At 42.0% G+C, this 17,600-nt stretch overlaps 1 protein-coding gene across 1 annotated transcript in view; it reads right to left on the reverse strand.

Moving 5' to 3' along the window:
- Positions 1 to 2: 2 nt before the first annotated feature.
- LOC116939111 (unconventional myosin-Ic-like) overlaps positions 3 to 17,600 on the reverse strand; it is a gene marked incomplete at its 5' end in the record, with an annotated part of 63,411 nt that continues 45,813 nt past the window's right edge. The window contains 13 exons of the mRNA XM_076060591.1: positions 3 to 1,245; positions 1,606 to 1,705; positions 2,463 to 2,560; positions 3,554 to 3,624; positions 5,196 to 5,331; positions 6,872 to 6,927; positions 7,845 to 7,938; positions 9,115 to 9,198; positions 10,859 to 11,018; positions 11,788 to 11,872; positions 13,193 to 13,261; positions 16,272 to 16,348; positions 17,478 to 17,591. Of these exons, the coding sequence (XP_075916706.1) occupies positions 1,225 to 1,245; positions 1,606 to 1,705; positions 2,463 to 2,560; positions 3,554 to 3,624; positions 5,196 to 5,331; positions 6,872 to 6,927; positions 7,845 to 7,938; positions 9,115 to 9,198; positions 10,859 to 11,018; positions 11,788 to 11,872; positions 13,193 to 13,261; positions 16,272 to 16,348; positions 17,478 to 17,591 (1,165 nt within the window). The remainder of the gene's footprint in view (positions 1,246 to 1,605; positions 1,706 to 2,462; positions 2,561 to 3,553; positions 3,625 to 5,195; positions 5,332 to 6,871; positions 6,928 to 7,844; positions 7,939 to 9,114; positions 9,199 to 10,858; positions 11,019 to 11,787; positions 11,873 to 13,192; positions 13,262 to 16,271; positions 16,349 to 17,477; positions 17,592 to 17,600) is intronic.

The raw sequence follows: 17,600 nt of genomic DNA on the forward strand, positions 1-17,600 counted from the left end.
GCTGCTGCTTGTCTGTTGTTTTTTTATTATTCACCTCTAAGTGGAATTCACTTCGGTTGTCAATGGGCACAGTAATACACAACACAATAATGCACAAAATACATAGACCAATGTGGCTAAATGTTAAATAGTGACACGGTCTAAACAAATATTTGATGGATTCCCTCTGAAGTGTTCCCAATAATTATATTGATACGTTTTCTGAATTTAATAAATAAACACCGTTGACAAATTACAATTAAGATTTCATACATAACTTCAACATTTAACATTTGCAAGATCTACAATTATCAAACAATTTAGCGAACAGTTAAAATACTGTATATTATTTCAGTTTTCTTACATTTATTTCCATTCACAAATGACCACAACCGCAGTATGTAGTACGATATTTTTTTCGAATGACTCGCATATACAGTGTGCTTACACATATAAAATTCTAATGAGAAACTATATACAGGACAATATGTACAAAGCATTACGTGTAAAAATATATAACGTTACAATTAAAAAAACCAATAAACCGTTGCAATAATTTTCAGTTCATATTTCATTACTGGAAAGCATAAGTGAGCGGTCTATCACATGCACTTGTGGTTGGCCTATAGAAGAGCAGAAAAGGAATTTATACATTTGAATAAAATTCAAAACAGACAATGTACCGCTCACTCTACATAGTGACAATCTAACATATTCTTATGTTAGATAAAATCTATTATTTTAGTGTTTCCCTTCAACGTGACTTTACCGAAAGAGCTAAGAATATGAATTACTGCAGTCACGAAAGCTTTAAATCAAAATCTAACATCAATTTACATGGAGTGATCTCGCCAATACCATCCGGTAATCCAAAACAATGTTTAACAATCATAGCTTGCTGATGAGACCCAGAAGTTCGAAACTGCTCGAGGTTTTGCATGTGTAAACACATGCTGCCTGACAACATTGGTCTGGAAAGCTGATGGACGAAAACATTTTCATATTTATACATGAAGACACGGAACGGAGTTTTGCTTATATATTCTTTCCCCATTATGCTCCGAAAGCAACGGTTGAGTGTGTGTGTGAATTCAATTAGGCGCACACATCGGAGGTTTGCAAATACAAAGAGGCAAAGCGTTGCATTCCATGGCAAAATAATGAAAAATGTAAAAATCCAGGCCGACTGCTGTTGGTGTACAGCGCTGAATGTACATGACGATTTTTTGTTATCAGGAAGACGGTTCAGCTGGGTTTTGGGACCACCTACCAGAGGCATAGAAAGTACAATCATGTTTAGAATAACACTTCTTTGTCATGATATCAGGTTTGACATCACCAATGCCATTTTAAGATAATAGCTGGCTTTGAGATATCAGGTTTTTATTTATATGTATAAATAAGAATGCACATCTAGCTATTGAATCAGAAATGTCAGATATTTGTGAGAAAAAAATGAAAAAAGTAAATGTTCTGCAACTGCAAACACCATCACGTGTTTTACAAGCAATGGCTGTCCCAAAAATACCATTCGTTAATAATTCACCATTGGGCCAATTCCACTGATTTTTACCCATTTATCAACTGAAAAGTGTTTATAATAACAATTCACACGATATTTCTTACCACAGAAAGGTGTCCACGTTTGTCTTTACACACAAGGTGTTGAGGCCCTGTAGAAAAAATAACATTGCCTTCCTTGCCTTGAGGCCCAATGAAGGTGATACTATAAAAAAACACAAGTCCAGTTTTTTTTAAACAAAGTCTTGAAGTCAATACATAGACGATGCATTAACATTCAAAGGTAAATATATAGCCCTGCAATTGGGTATTCACGCTACTGCTGGCAGAGCAGCCTTCACTACAGGGTGCCCTCAAGAGCCCCTCTTGGAGGGCATTTGGCCTTCTCTTCAATGCTGGCCACGTGGATGTATGCTAAACTTCTTTCGCACCATATGTAGCCAACGGTGCTAATCCAGAGGTGTCTTGGAAGAGGTGGGAGTAACCGCGCTCTACGCCAATCGCACAGGACCTGCCGATCGGCAAACTGTAGTGAACATTTTTTTTTGACTGCTGGCCGGACAGAGACAGGTGGGTGGGTGGGGTGGGGGGCGGATTTAAGAAACGTGACCCCCATTGCTTCCACTGCCATACCTGGAGATTGAAATGGCGATCTCTAAGATTGCAAGCCCAATTGTGCTGACCGTTATGCCCAGGGACCCCTTTAACGTTTAAATATTGAGGCAAGGAAATTTGAATTCACCCACTCTCTTCTCAGATATTTTCAAGGAGTTGTAGAAGGTACTAGTCATTATATCCAGAGTGCATGTTACGCTGGTAACTGAAAATATTCTACTGGGGCGCTCACTCTTTCATGATGTCGCAAATGATCCGTTACACAAGTGGGATAGTTGCAATAGATGTAAATAACACACACACACATTAATATGCTTAATGCAACGGCACGCAAGTTTTTACCCTACCTTCCTGAGTAAATGTTTACACATGCGGTTTTATTGGCGAGAAGTGCGAGTTTGGTCAAAGTCTCAAACACGTAATTGCTCTGCAGAATCATGTCACCCTGAAAAACACAAGCATACAGTTACAGCATGCTCAATGTCAACTTTGACAGTTCACACACTGTACTTTACTTCAGACTCCAAAGAGATGTGTTCGGTATGGACAAAGCAGTCGAGATGCGTGACATCGTATGACTGTTTACAGCACCACTGCTCAAGGATTTTCATGGGCTCGCTCCACCATATATCCAGCAGTTGCTTTAGCCGCGCACTCCATTGAGATCTCCGAGTTCCACTGATCGTGCCTTACCCAGTGTGACCTGACGGTGACGACCATGGTTTTTGTCAGCACAGTGCCCAGGCCCTGGGATTCCCTGTCCCAAAGGAGACGTTTAAGTCCGGGCTGAAGACCCCCACCAGCTTCATAATAAAGGCCTCCTCTCTCTATCTAGTTTATCTACCTGTCTCTTTAGTTTCTATCTCCCTGGTAACTTCTCACTTATTTTCCTCCTTTAAAATAAAAAAACAGTTTAGTTTATATTCACGGCGCTCTGAGATCCATTTGTTAAGGGCACCTCATGCATCTAAATTAGTATAATAAGATAACAACCCATTCTATTCTTCCACACGGACCAGACATGTTGGAAGAGGTGGGTGTACCCACACTTTGCCCCACTTCACGCAACCTGCCAATAGACTAACTGTTAAGTATCCATTATACTGCTTGTTGGACAGGGGGGTGTAGTAGTAGTGGGGGGGGGTGTTAATAAAATGCCCCCGTTGTTTGAGCTACCGTGACCTCTGGATTGCAAGTCCAGTTTGCTAACCATTTCACCACGGCAGCTCCCTCCGTTTATCCCTTAGTTACATATTACCTTTGTCACTATGAACATTTGTACGGGTGCGGCAAACCGATAACCGATTCTATCCATTCGGTTATCGGTAACGTAACCAAAACGATGCTAACAACCTTCGTTTAAACGCAAAGCGTTCATTATGTTACAGCACCCAAACACGTGTTTTTCACCAGACAATTGGCAGTGTGGAATCACCACCTTGTTTCTTCTGTCCTCCGATGACATGTGCAGGATAAAGAAGCCATCACTCAGTGAACTGCATGACACATCTTCCATAAAGCAAAGGGTGAAAGAGTAACAAGTGAACTTTGTTGTCACAATATAACACTCACGCTCTACTCCAGCAGACTGAAATCAAGCAATCCATTGATCCTTATCAAGCAATAAACAGTTTATGTAAAGATTGCTCCCAATGACATAATAATATTCTATGTGTCTTTCGGTAAAGCCACGTAAATAGAAAAATAATAATATCACGACGTTTCGATCGTAACACAAGCAGTCATTTTTTCACCTGAAGACGATTGCTTGTGTTGCGATCGAAACTTGGTGATATATATTTTTTCTATCTACGTGGCTTTACCGAAAGACCCATAGAATATGTATTCCTGCAGTCACGAAAGCTTTAAGTCAAGACATATAATGTCAAGTGTTATGAAGCGTCGTTTGTGCAAATTACAACTCACAATAGCTGACGAACCACAGGCTATCTGGAAAACAGCATCCAGGCGGGGAGCCAGGCGGTGAGCCTGGATGCTGGCCAAGTTCTACAGTCCTTTACGTATTTACATTTTACATCCAACTGACTGGGGAACCCAGAGAAAACCCACACGTGCTAGTGAGCAACACTCTATCCCATACAGAAGGGACAGATAATTAGTCCATACTTTGCTGTATTGCCTTCATTGCCCATAGGAAGGGAGTTTTACAACAATTTGTGTAATCCACCAACCCTTGCTTCCACAGTGTGTGATTACAGGCGTGTTTCACTACCGTCCAGTATATAATAATAATACATTTACAATTCTATAATTCAGAAAGTTAAGGCCATGTGTTTTCATGGTAGATAATTCGTAAAAAAAATGTAATTCATTCTGAGCCCTTGTGGAACATTGCGAGTAATAAAATCAATATATGTATAGAACCAAAGAGTATAAAATCAATATACTTCTGTTAGTCTCTCCACATAAAATAAAATATTGTGTTGTCTGTCAGACTGTGGGCTTTTCATATATGATATTGCTCATATCGTATATGAGCAGTCAACAGGTTCGGTGTAATAACCAGCCAAATTGTTAATGTACATATTGAACAATCATAGACGTTGACTTAAAACTTTCGTGACTGCAGGAATTCATATTCTTGGGTCTTTCGGTAAAGTCACGTAATAATCATAGACGTCTATCAGTTTAACACGTAGGCTTTCGCAGCCAATATTATCCATAATAGAGGTTTTTGGGGTTATGTCGTGCAAATATGAATGTGGCGTTAAACCCGCCACCACCTGACACAGCCAAATAGTAAGGTTTGTCACGTAAACAAAACATGGCAATTCATGCCAAGAAGCATTTATTTTGTGGATTACTATGAAAAATATAAATGTGCAGCCCTGTAACTAATTGCTAATTCTAATGCTAGCAGTAGGACCAGGCCATAGACATTGGAAGAAAAGGGTTACTATTTTTAAAATTAACAATGCGTCCAGCAATTATTAAAATGCAAAACTTCATTATTTCACTTGATCACTCTGGAGTTATTTAAAAGCCTATATTGATCTACTTTTAAATCATTACAGGACATTTGTGTTAAAATCATAAACTTATATATTCAACAGATTTACCCTTCAAGTTGGTGTAAGGTATTGTCTGTTTGATCTTGGATTCTTCCACGATGTAGACACAGCCCTGTGTAAGCAACAGTTGGCGAGGCCTTGGCTTGAACCCTCGCCGGTCGTATTTCATCACAGGACAGGCGTACTGCGTATCGACAACACAAAAATGGCCTTTCAGCATCAAATTTTTACCATTATAAAGCATTCTATTTTCTTTTTTCTCTAGAAGTCTGGTAAAGCTATCCTCAGAGTCCAATTTGCACTCTGCTTACAGGAGTAAAAAGTAGGCCAGCCCAGTTAGAAAGGCTCAATAATGAGCAAGGACACCTCTCCCTCATCCCCCCAGCATCCACCACCAACCCAAGGGCTTAATGTGAACTTTCCTGAATTCACTGGGTGCCACGGTGGTGAGATGTTAACTACCTCGCCTGGTATACAGGAGGTTGTGGGTTCGATCCCGACCCTGACTTTGCCTGCTGCTGTATATTTGGAGTTTGCGTGTCTCTCTCTCATCATCATAACGGTGGCTAGGAGATGTTAACTACCTCGCCTGGTATACATGAGGTCGTGGGTTCGATCCCGACCCTGACTTTGCCTGCTGTATATTTGGACTTTGCGCGTCTCTCTCCCCGTGGTCGCGTTGATTTTTTTCCCTCCAGTTTCTTTGGTTATTCCCCTCCACATTTAAAAACATGCATTTAGAATATTTGATTGGTATGCATTTCCACGTGATAAGCCACTTCGTTGAGCTTTCATTTGTGGCCAGGTGACTTCTGAAAAAGAGTTATATTTCTCGGTAAAAAAAAGTAAAGAAAAATAGTGATGCAATGAGTTTTGACCAGTCCTTAATTTCCCACTCGATATTTCCACTACTAGGTTGGCTTCAAGTAGGGATGATCTGCTTAAAGGCATTACCACTAGAATAGAAGAAATAAAGTTATTTTGAACTGATACAAATCATGCTGTAACCTTAACCAAGAAATTAAACGCATGTCCTCTTGGGTGTCAAGTGAAGCCAAGTCATGTCCTGTCCCCTCAGCTACGGCATCTCGTCATTCTTTGTTTTTAAATACAAAGCCATGGGAAAACGTGCACTTGTTTCTGATGACACCCCCTCCAATTTATATTTTATTATAAAAAATATATTTATCCACAATGTAATCTTGATTGTTCTATGGGCATCATGTATAAGAGACAATTAATCCATTAAGAAATCTGCTGCAGCAGTGCCACCCTATGTTAGAGAATGGTCCACAGAAGTGGATATCACAGAATTGGGTTTTGAGATCCCTTCAAGTCACCTTAGATCTACATTAGGGGCGGCGGGGGGGGGGCAGTGGCAACACCTTTTCACCCACCCTGCTACATAGTAATGCTAGTTGTATGACAGCCAATCTGATGTTCAATGTCCAGACCTGAAATGTCACAACAAATTATAGTGCTTAACCAAATGTAATGATGGTGTTTTTGGAGTGCCAGGTGGAGAGCATCAACTCAATACGAATGAAAGCACAGTTCATTCACATGCCGCAGCCTGGAGCCACTTAACCACCTAAACCTACGTGATTTCTCTGACGTGATTTTTTGAACATCACAAGTTTGCTGTAACAGTTAAAGTATGCCAATTAAAGCAACCTCCCTGCACAAACTCAAGAGAAAAGCAAGCCACAAATTGTAAGAAATACCTTTATTCTCTCTTGGCCCACTGCTTGCAGGACAACTTTATTGATGGTTGAGTTACCTATAAGATAGGACATGAAGATAGAGGTATTTATTTATGGTCGGCTTGGGTGCAGGTGCCAGGTGATTACATTGCAGGATCATCGTGAGAGATGGTTGACTGCTGGGGCAGGCCTTCATCCAGCTGTGGATTGGTCCAGGTAATTAAAAATCGATACTACATACTTGCCAATCTGACCATTTTAGGCAGTTGGCTATCAATTCTGTTACCCTTTTACCGCACACTGATATCCAACACAAACATGTTTTTTTCAAACGTCTCGTGGTAAAAAGAAAAGAGCTTAATTATATCGTCAACCGATCACTTCATTTGGTGGGGTTGACACGTATGTGATAATGGAACTCAGCAAGAACGTTCGAATCTCACACAACGCTCGAATGGGAGTGGTGCAGTTTATGGGACTTGTTTGACCATACTTCACCACACTGGTCGATGCGGGTTGGTAAATTTAGGTAAAACGATAGTTACAATATGCATATATATTTTATGATTGATTACAGAAAAAATGAAATTAGCAACCCTATGACTATAATTTGTCATGAGATCTGCTTTAACAAGGCCTCTGATGTCACAGTTCGAAAGTAATGACTTACCTGGAAGGAGGAGGCAATGCTGAAATTCAGTGGCGATGAGCACCTCTCACTTTTATTTGAATGTGAAGGACATGCTTTCATTTTGAGTAGTATTTAATTTGTATTTATTAAATTCAGCTGCACAATCATTTCAAAGTCTTGTTCGCATTATTCACCGTTTTATTGGTATGTGGAAGAGTATAAAGCATACTTGAAATGTGAAACATCACAGATATATTTCTACGTGATTAGTTCATATACGTAACCTTTGCAGCTACTAGTGGTCACTATATTCAGCAGGGTTAATCTAATACCTGTACCGGTATGGATGTTGTGAAGGCTTACTGAGTCGTGTGTCCACAAATGGTGTGGGAATGCTTTGGGGAAATCCATCCTTCTGGCCCTTGAAGATCTGGCTTGCCATCAGCTTCTGCTCCAACTGTGGCAATTAAAAGCATATTGTAGTTTCAGTTCATGCTTCCGATCGATATATCACAGCAGGTGATTTGCGCTAATGGAAACCGTTCTTCTGGGCACATTTGCTTTTCATTATACATGTTAAAAAAAAAAAAACTCAATTTAAAATATATGTATTTAAAAAAACAACTCTGAAACCTGTTCTCGTTAGCCTCTCAATTCTCTTTTTGATCAAAGCCCACCTTAAATAATTGCCCAAAGTATCCTTGTAATCAGACTCATGCGACATATATAAGAGTTATTGAATTTTACTTTCCATATCGATTAGTACAAATTTGTGTCAAAGCTCCCCTTGTCATAGATAATGCACTAACTGGATTATTGTTGACAGCCCATTACATCCACTTGCTTTTGAGGTACGTGGTGAGCTTTTATTTTACGCTCCGCAGATCAAATGGCAATTGAAAGTATCGAATAGATTTATTTTTAATCTTGATTTGTGTAATCAATCATAAAAGATGTATTTTTAGCCAACTGGTTTACAACATACTGATAGCATGCACTGACCTATGACCCACTGCACAAGATAATTAGCACAACGATTTTGGAAATTATTGATAACAAATATATTGTTTTTTCATGTTGTTTTGAACATCGTAGCGAACTCCGGAACAGTTTCAACTTTCTAAGCCTCATCAGCAGTGTGTGGCCTGTAAAACAACAGTCGCTGAGTTTCCTGACGTTCTAGACAAAAGGTTTTCATGAACACTGGGGTTCGTTCAGCGAAGCACACCAACACTGTACAAATTGTAACGTGTGATTTTCGTGGTGGATAGTGTATAATTAAATAATAAACAAAGACGAGGCTCTATTTTACCACAAATAAAACAGGGCTCTTGCCTCGTAACAGTATGCCACCGAGTAGCATTTATTTAAGAGGCATTGCCCTGCTGATGAAACTCCCAAAGTCCAAAACCGGGCCCTCAATTTCCTATTTAAGTGGACGCTGCTGGAAAAAAAAACGTTGCTCCATCTGAATACCCATTGGCTGATGGACCAGCAAGTGTGGAGGGGGGGGAGGGGGGGTGACATTTTGAATCAGGGTCCAAGTAATTGACCACAAAAAGTGACAAATTGATGACAATGCGTGGTCGACTAATGGACCACTCGTCGCAACTCTCCTCGTGGCACCTCTCACCTGGCAGCGATGCTCACTCGGGAGCTGCTTGCAGTATCGGAACACCATGTTTCTCATGCACAGCTTCCTGAGCAGATCCGATGTCTGAAATCGCAAAGCCATAAAAGCGAAATACACGTGCATGTATATGTTTAGAAAAAGAATCAACGCGACGTTTTGACATCTGCACCTCGCTTTCGAGTAAACGCAACTGCATGAGGGCGAGTTTACGCGTAGAGGGGAGCTGACAAACGGCCGTGATGTTAATAGCACGGCAGATTGCAGCGCATTTAAACATCCGATCGTCATTATATACCGTTCAGTGAATATGCAATACATGCAAGTTGCGTGCCTCTTGGCGCAGCTTAATACAATTGATCTATGTAGCTTGTACATGGCGATGCATTTTCAAGATGCTTCGCAAAGCAATGGGATATGGGAAGTACTGTGGGCAATGGCGGAGCCAGGGTTTTCAGGTAGTGGGGGACAACCCCTCCAGCAATGAGAAATGATAGAGGAGTTGTTAGTAAGTAAGGAGTTGTTAGTAAGGAGTTGTTAGTAAGGAGTTGTTAGTAAGTAAGGAGTTGTTAGTAAGTAAGGAGTTGTTAGTGAGTAAGGAGTTGTTAGTAAGGAGTTGTTAGTAATAAGTAAGGAGTTGTTAGTAAGTAGGGAGTTGTCAGTAAGGAGTTGTTAGTAAGTAAGGAGTTGTTAGTAAGTAAGGACTTGTCCCTTGCTTTTTATTCGACGCGTGTGCGGTGATGTCGCAGCCATCGATCGAGTGTCGAATTGGAACCACGTTGTGTGATCGGCATCGCGCTCACTGAAGGTGAACGCCTTCAGGGAAGTCATGGACTGTGTACGCAACTGCGCACAATTCTGTGAGTCGCTTATAACTGCTTTGCCCTTACTTATTGGACTCAGACTATTGTCCTATCACCTCATAGAGTCCCTGGCACGTAATAATATGCTAAACAGTGACAGTGGGGGTCGCAAAATGTCGATGTATTACTAATACACCCACAATGATCCGATCGAAATGAGGGATTTCGATTGGATCATTGGGGGGCCACGTGCCCCCCCCCACCCCCACTGGCTCCGCCAGTGACTGTGGGGAAGGGAGGTTTATGAATGTATTTATCCCCCTTGAGAAAAACTTAAAGTCAATAACGGAGCAGAGGAAGGGTTTTGTGCCGAGACTCGAAAAAGGGGCAGAGAGAGAGTCAACAGCACGGACAGACTTGGGGGAGGAAGTTCCAGGCAATGAAGGGTAGCAATAGAGAAACGGTGACCTCCCACCGGGTGAATGTTGCCTGGGGACCCACCCGTGGCCGCAGCTGGGTTGCAGGGTGCGGTCGCAATTCACCGATCAACAAAAATCAATCTTCAAATGCATTTACAACAATAATGACAAGGTGCCGTGGAACCATTCACATGGATGAGTTCGTTTTCTTGGACCCCCCTTTGTGCTCTTGCCGACTTCTTGCGAGAACTAAAAACGCTGGCTTTTATTTTTTATCTCAGGTGCCGTGTTCTGTAGCTTGGTCAGCGAACGGCCCCAGTTGCCCAGATGGCATTCGACTTAACGGCGCACGGCTGATTTGGTCATGACACTTAGACACCGACTCTACAACGGCTCATGCCTTAACCGTGATCATTTCCTCCCCACGGTGTAATAGGCTCGAGGCTAGAGGGCTGAGGTAGTGCTTCAATTCTGCAGCGAATACGGCATTAACGGGCAGGTGAGAATGAAGTGAATGATTTGTACCTCTTTGAGGGCCGTGGGGTGTTCAGGCCAGGACTTGTCCAGAACGGACTTGGGCAGGTTCTTTTTGAGATACATGAGGTACATGACGCGCACACCCACAAAGTATTCCTCGTTTTGTTCCGATCGAGGCTTGTGGCGATTTCTAAAACCCTGAACAAAGCTGCAGAGATGCACGTACGCTGATGAATAAGCTGTGCTCCTGAAGATGACGGTCCAGCCACTGATGTCGGCCGTGAACAGAAATAACACTCGGGTTACGGGGTTACAAACCATATAAAACAATCACCTGGGAAGCACATTTGTCTCGCTTGGGCATGGAACATCTAATTATTTGAAGCAGCGATTATTACTTGCAGGTGTAAAGCATCTATTCATCGAGCAACATGGGTTCATAAGCTCACGACAGGTGAATTAGATAGCACGTGTAAGAATCAACATTTCCCCATTCATACACGTCACGCTCGTGGCCATTACATTCACCAATGTAAAAAAAAAGAACCAATACATTGTCGGGTTGATTTGCGACAAAATCCATTGAATCTCCAGTGTGAGCGGTGAATCGTTACAACTCTAACCAATCGTAGCACTTATTTAAAAAAATGTATATATATAAAATGCCATATGGTAACAATAACGACGATACATTATGATGGTAACGATTATTGAAGACGATAAGAAACATCACCGTCATATAATGAATGCAATGATATTCATACGCGATACCATAACGTATAGTAGAGCATGCCATGGTGATAATGTTACGAATGCAGAGATCACAGACAGCGAGGAGTGCAACAAATCGTGAAGGTTATATGCAGGGCACCGTAATGACGTTAAGAAGTGTGTCATGGGAAGAAGATATCAACTGCGATTCGGGTTCGAGAGTGAGGGATGGAGCACTGCAATTCGACGCGTCTGTATGCACATACTTTCTAATCACCTCTGCAGCCCATTTTCGCTTCGCAATCATCTTTCTCACCATGTGTCCTTTCCAGCGAGCCGCCAGCTTGACAGCTGTGAACAGATGTGAGCGTTTGTGTGGGTGTATATTTTAACATTAAATGCGATTACTTTGTTGTAATAAACAGCGTTGCTGCGCAGATCCAATTCATTACCGGCCCACGAGGAGCGCTTACAGTCTGCGACTTTTCACGTCACACAAAAGGAAAGCTTGAAAAGGAAAATTGTACGCGACTGCTAGATGTGCAACTAATGTAGAGTGAGTTCTCTAAAAAGCTGTATGCTTTCATGGTATGCGATATCAACGTTGCCGTTCCATTTTTGTTCAATAAATGTGTTTCTATTCAAACAAAATCGACTTTTCTAGATTTGAAGCGTTCGTGACTGCAAGGATCCATACTCTTTGGTTCTATTCGGTAAAATCACGTAGGTTGTTTTATTTTTTACCTCCGTGACTTTACCGAATAGAACTAAAAATCGACTTTGGTTTGTGAGGGTCAGCATGACTGCATCAATTACATCATGGGACCTCCTTTGCAAGTACCAAATTATGAGAAGAGGTTTTCCCCTTTTTTTCTGGCAACAAAACAGGTGTTAAGATGTATAAAACACCAAACTGAAACCTTTTACAAGACTAGGCTCAAAGAAAGCTGTCTCTGGTGTGGACCAATCAGTTTCAAGGACAATGCATATATTATCAGAGTACGTTTTTTTGTTTGTACTCTGACCACAAGTATTGTGGTTAATGCAGACACGATTCCTTGTAAAAGGTTTCAGTTTGGTGTTTTAACATCCTAACACCTTCGATTTAAAGCTTTCATGACTGCAATGATTCATCTTCTTTGGTTCTTTCGGTAAAGTCACGTAGAATGGGAATAAAATAATACATTGATAAAATAAAATAACACAATAATATTCTCACGACGTTTCGGCCACAACACAAGCGGCCTTCATCAGGTGAAGGGACGAGACGTCGTGAGAATATTATTGTGTTATTTCATTTTATCAATTTATTATTTTATTCTCATTCTACGTGACTTTACCGAAAGAACCAAAGAAGATCCTAACACCTGTTTTGTTGCCAGAAAATAGGGGAAAACCTATTCTTGCACCAATTACCACCGAGTTGAGTGTCTCATCAGAATTCTACAAAGACTAGGCACGTGCAGACATTTGAAATTAATTTTGAAAGCCATTCACTTTTTTTCCCATGATGTTTTTTTTTACGTTTTATCAGCCGAAGCGCGTGATTGTAAAACTCGCCAACAAGTGTCGTTCAGAGCACTTCAAAACAACTTCGAGAAAACCCGCATCACGGTGAAGCAAAACTAAAAAGAAAAACGCCACTCCCAACAACAGCAACGCTGTTACAACCTGCGCCTCTTGTTTTTTTGAACTCCACACGTTGGCAGTGGCCCTTGTAGCGTGCCTGAATCTTGGCCGCTGAAAAGGCAAAAACAGCGACACGGCTACGCGGGCATGATGCGCCGCCGATGTGCACGCGCATCGTCTCCACGCCGACCACTCGAGTGCAGTGCGATCATATGCCTGCGACAGGTGTGCCCAAGAGGTAATGTTTTATTATACTGTATAATAATAATAAGGGCATAAGCCCAACCTCTTGGAAGCAAGGCCGCGTGTCGCTTATATACGCAGTAGTGTTGCTTGTATCAGAAGTATCCCTTTGCCTCCCCTTATATGACAATGGTGCTTATATAAGGTGTGCTTATATCCAGCTTATACTGTAAAAATAATGTCATTTATTTATCCATCTTGTCCATAGAACGACCTATTTTTTCAGGATGGTCCTGCGTGGCAATGTTTGGTCAATGCCATTAACGAGCGTTTAGGCACGTGGAGAAAACCCACCACTCTAACGAGAAGGACTCAACGCTCCACACAGAGAGATTCATGAATTCATTGCCATATCGCAGCCACCTTACTGCCCGAACCTGCGATGCCTGTTATTCCCAGGCAGTCTCCCATCTGATGCCGATCTAGGCTCAAACCTGCTTAGCTTTTTATAGAGTTGATGAATTCGACTCCGTTCAGGATGATTTGGTTATTTTTACAGGAACATAAGTGGTTATCAATCGAGCTACCTAGACATGCCCAGAGATTGGTGTTAGAATAATATATAGTCTCCACTTGCTCTTTGATCCCAGTATTACAACCTCTGGTTTCCCGATTAACTCAAATTACAACGGGATAACGCAAGTGCGCATTCAGCTCCATTTTACATTCATTTCAGCCTTTTATAAACAAAATGCAAGTGTGCCACAACGTGGCAAGTCTTGGTGAATGCGTTGCGGAACTCCGCTCGTCTGAAAAATCACGGGCAAATGGGCAGGCCACATCATCAGAACAACAGAGCGCCACAGACAAATGTAACTTTGCAACAGAGACCGGAAAGCCGGCAACAATAAGCGGAGGGAGACGGTGGAAGTAGTGGCGAAACGACACCAAATCGATCAGACGCCACGACTGGACAACACGACCAAGAAAAGGAAATAAATGGATGAAAATGAGGAAGGCCTATGTTCAAAGCAGTAAGGCCAGTAAGCATGCGACATTGAACTCAACGTTGGTGTGTGGTTCGAACCATTGGCCCAACGTTCCAAGGAGTCATGGCCGGAGTTTGTGGGGGGGGGGGGAGGTCGGCGGCACTGGAACGGGGGGGGAGCAATGCCCCTTTCAAACTGGACACCTTCATTAATTTATTTTCAGTAGTTTACAATTAAGATTTTTAAAAATATATATTAATTACATGCACCCGCGATTCCTAATGTGAGGGGCAAAGCGAACCCCTGCCCCCCCCCCCCCCCCCCGGAATATAGAAGTCAAACTCCACGTATGCAAGGAGTCTGATTTTGCACAGGCAGTGCATACAATGTGACCTTAAACACTGTGATATAGGGGAAGAAGTGACTCGGGAATAGCCAATGTTGTGACATTTCAGAAATAGGATCTCCCCACCCCCCTTTCCGTGTAATATTTTGTTGAAAGAAACACCCATGGCGATACACAGGTTCACAACTATCAGACATGCATCGGATTATTACAAGGAGGTGTACGTTGGGGGATAATCCGTAAGCACCATTTACTTTTCTAGCGGCTAAAGGGCCAACTGTATGTCATAAATGTCAAATAAGGTAGAAATATCACATCACAAAACATCAAAGTCGTTTGATGTGTTTTTCCCACACACCTCCAGGCACTGCCACTACTGCTTGAAGGCTCAAAACGAGAGTGATGGTATTTAAATATCATGAGAACTAAACCACTGGCTGAATTAATTAAGGCCTTTAATCAACACGTGGTGTTTGAGTCTCATTTTCATAACCGGTCCTCATTATTTCGTCTCTTACAATGCGGGAATAACATTAAATAAACGGGTTTTTTTTGTCCATTCAGTGTAAAATTATGTTACGCGTGTGAAAGCAATGCCATGTATGTTAATAAGAAATGCCATGACTAATTGATAACGTGTGGCTGTAGATCAGGGGTGGGGAACCTTTTTTCTGCCAAGGGCCATTTGGATATTTATAACATCATTCGCGGGCCATACAAAATTTTCAACTTAAAAATTAGCCTGTTATATTTGGTCAAACATTGAATTAACTCACCCCTAATGCGATGGCTGGAACTGCTTCTCTTTGGTGAGACGTGCGATGATGTTAGCTGGTATTGATGATGTTGCTGCTACTCGCAACTTGCTTTTCCAGGTTTGCTCTCCTAGATTTATTGAATTTCGAGTCCCGCCTGGGGTTGCCTTGGCAGGGCCACACCAAATTATTTCGCGGGCCTCATACGGCCCGCGGGCCGGACGTTCCCCACCCCTGCTGTAGATGATAGGAAAATTGCATTTTATATAAAAAGTAGAAATCGATTACCCCACCTCCCAGTGGATTGAGAAATTGTCATGAGGTGGGGCCATTAATTGTTGTTACGTTAACTTAAATGTAACATTCACATATTTTTTTTTTAAACATTCAGTCGTGAACTGAATGGATGAAATATAATATGCATCGTGAAAACATAGGTTGCACATACAGGTATCATCCATTATTAAATAACTATGATTAGACAGCATTTTGAGCTATGTCTATAAAAACACACACTCACACACAGTGGTGAGGATGAATATTTTATCCTCATGTATGCCATGGCATTGGCGAAAAGGGCATCTCAAGATTTGACAAATTCAACCAACATCTATTTGGAATTGCTTTTTGTGTTTAGTGATTAGTTTGTTGTCCTTCCCGTGCACCTCCGATTAGCATGCTTGGCTTCGCACGGCGCGAAAGAAGTTCAACGTGATCCATATCCGGTGTTGTAGTGTGCCGTTGACGATCACTCAATATTCACACGTGCAGTTATGAATGCTGTAGAGCCATGGACACCCTGAACACGTGATAGTGCAGTGGCTGGATTCGAGTGAATTCGATGTTACCTAAAATCTGTTTCTTTTTTTCAAATGCCTCCTCTGTAGCAAAAACAATCTTGGCGTGACGGATAAAGATTTTAGTCCTGCAACATAAATAAAACAAAAAGTTAACCTGCGTTGAGAAGTTAAATCCCCCACAGATCCTGAAGAAGCTGCCACTACGCGGCGCGACGTCACCCCCAACAACAGAGCGCAACCCGAAAACTTTTACGATATTTTAATGACAATGCATTTAACGTAGGTCAGCACTCGTATAAATTACTTCAAATGAGCCCTACATTTAGATATAAAGTCTCTTTAACACGGCAGACTTCCAGTAGTGGGGATTGCATGGACCTCGAAGAGAAATTTTTTGCAAGGCCAAAAAAATACCACAATGGCATGCGATATTGTGGCCCTAAGTCATGCGCTCGTAGGAAAGAAATTTCAACCAAATCTGCATATAATCGTACAAATATGTAAAGTGCACTGCTTTTCCATCTACGCTCGAATCGACCACTTTGTCTCCAGTGGGATGCTTGACCAATCAACATCATCGCAAAAGGACGTACGCACATCTAATACAACTAAACCACAGGGTGGATCACACATTGCCGCGTCTGCTACAAACATCTTGGCCCGAGTTTCGCGCTGTATGTGTATATGCTACGTGGCTTGCCTGGCTGGCACGACGTTTGGTTAAGTTAAAGGGAGTTTCCGTTTGTATCCAGGAGATGGCAGCACTATGCCTGCAGTGAACGCTGCAGAGGAATTTTGAAGATGGAGCAAGTGAACAAAATGTGCACCTTCTTAGAAATAATAAAAAATATATATATCAGCATGTTGTAAATCCACTGTTGGATGAAAGCGTCCCCATGCTGTGTGCTGGTCATTGACGGGCCGGTGAAGGCGAGTGGCCAAGCAATGGTTCAGATGTCACTTGCCGCTGATGTTAGCCGTGGGTCTGGAATGGAATTCAGGCTGCCAGCCTCATCGTGCAGTACATGAACGGCGGCACCACTCCTTACTAAGGTATCGGTGCCAAATGTTCACGTAACCACAACACGAGCTTTTCCATTTGCCCAATATTGTGCAGAGCTGCTTCAAAAAAAAAAAGGTAGTCTGTGATCGTCTGTAATGCGCGAGCATGCGGAGATGTTGTACGCAACCGGAAAAAAAAAATCTGACGTTAATCCACTTGAGTTTGACGATGACAAGTTTCCCAAAAATTACCTTCCCATTTTGTAGTCTTCTGGTTCGTATCCAATGTACTTCACGAGCTTGGTCACCCCCTCTGCCGGCAAGCCTCTCCAGTGCGGCCATGTCTCCGGACAGAGCGACTTGTACCTGGAAGAT

Source organism: Petromyzon marinus, chromosome 5, assembly GCF_048934315.1.
Source record: "Petromyzon marinus isolate PM22_M1 ecotype Great Lakes invasive population chromosome 5, UKy_Petmar_22M1.pri1.0, whole genome shotgun sequence".
In the NCBI taxonomy this organism is placed as follows: domain Eukaryota; kingdom Metazoa; phylum Chordata; class Hyperoartia; order Petromyzontiformes; family Petromyzontidae; genus Petromyzon; species Petromyzon marinus.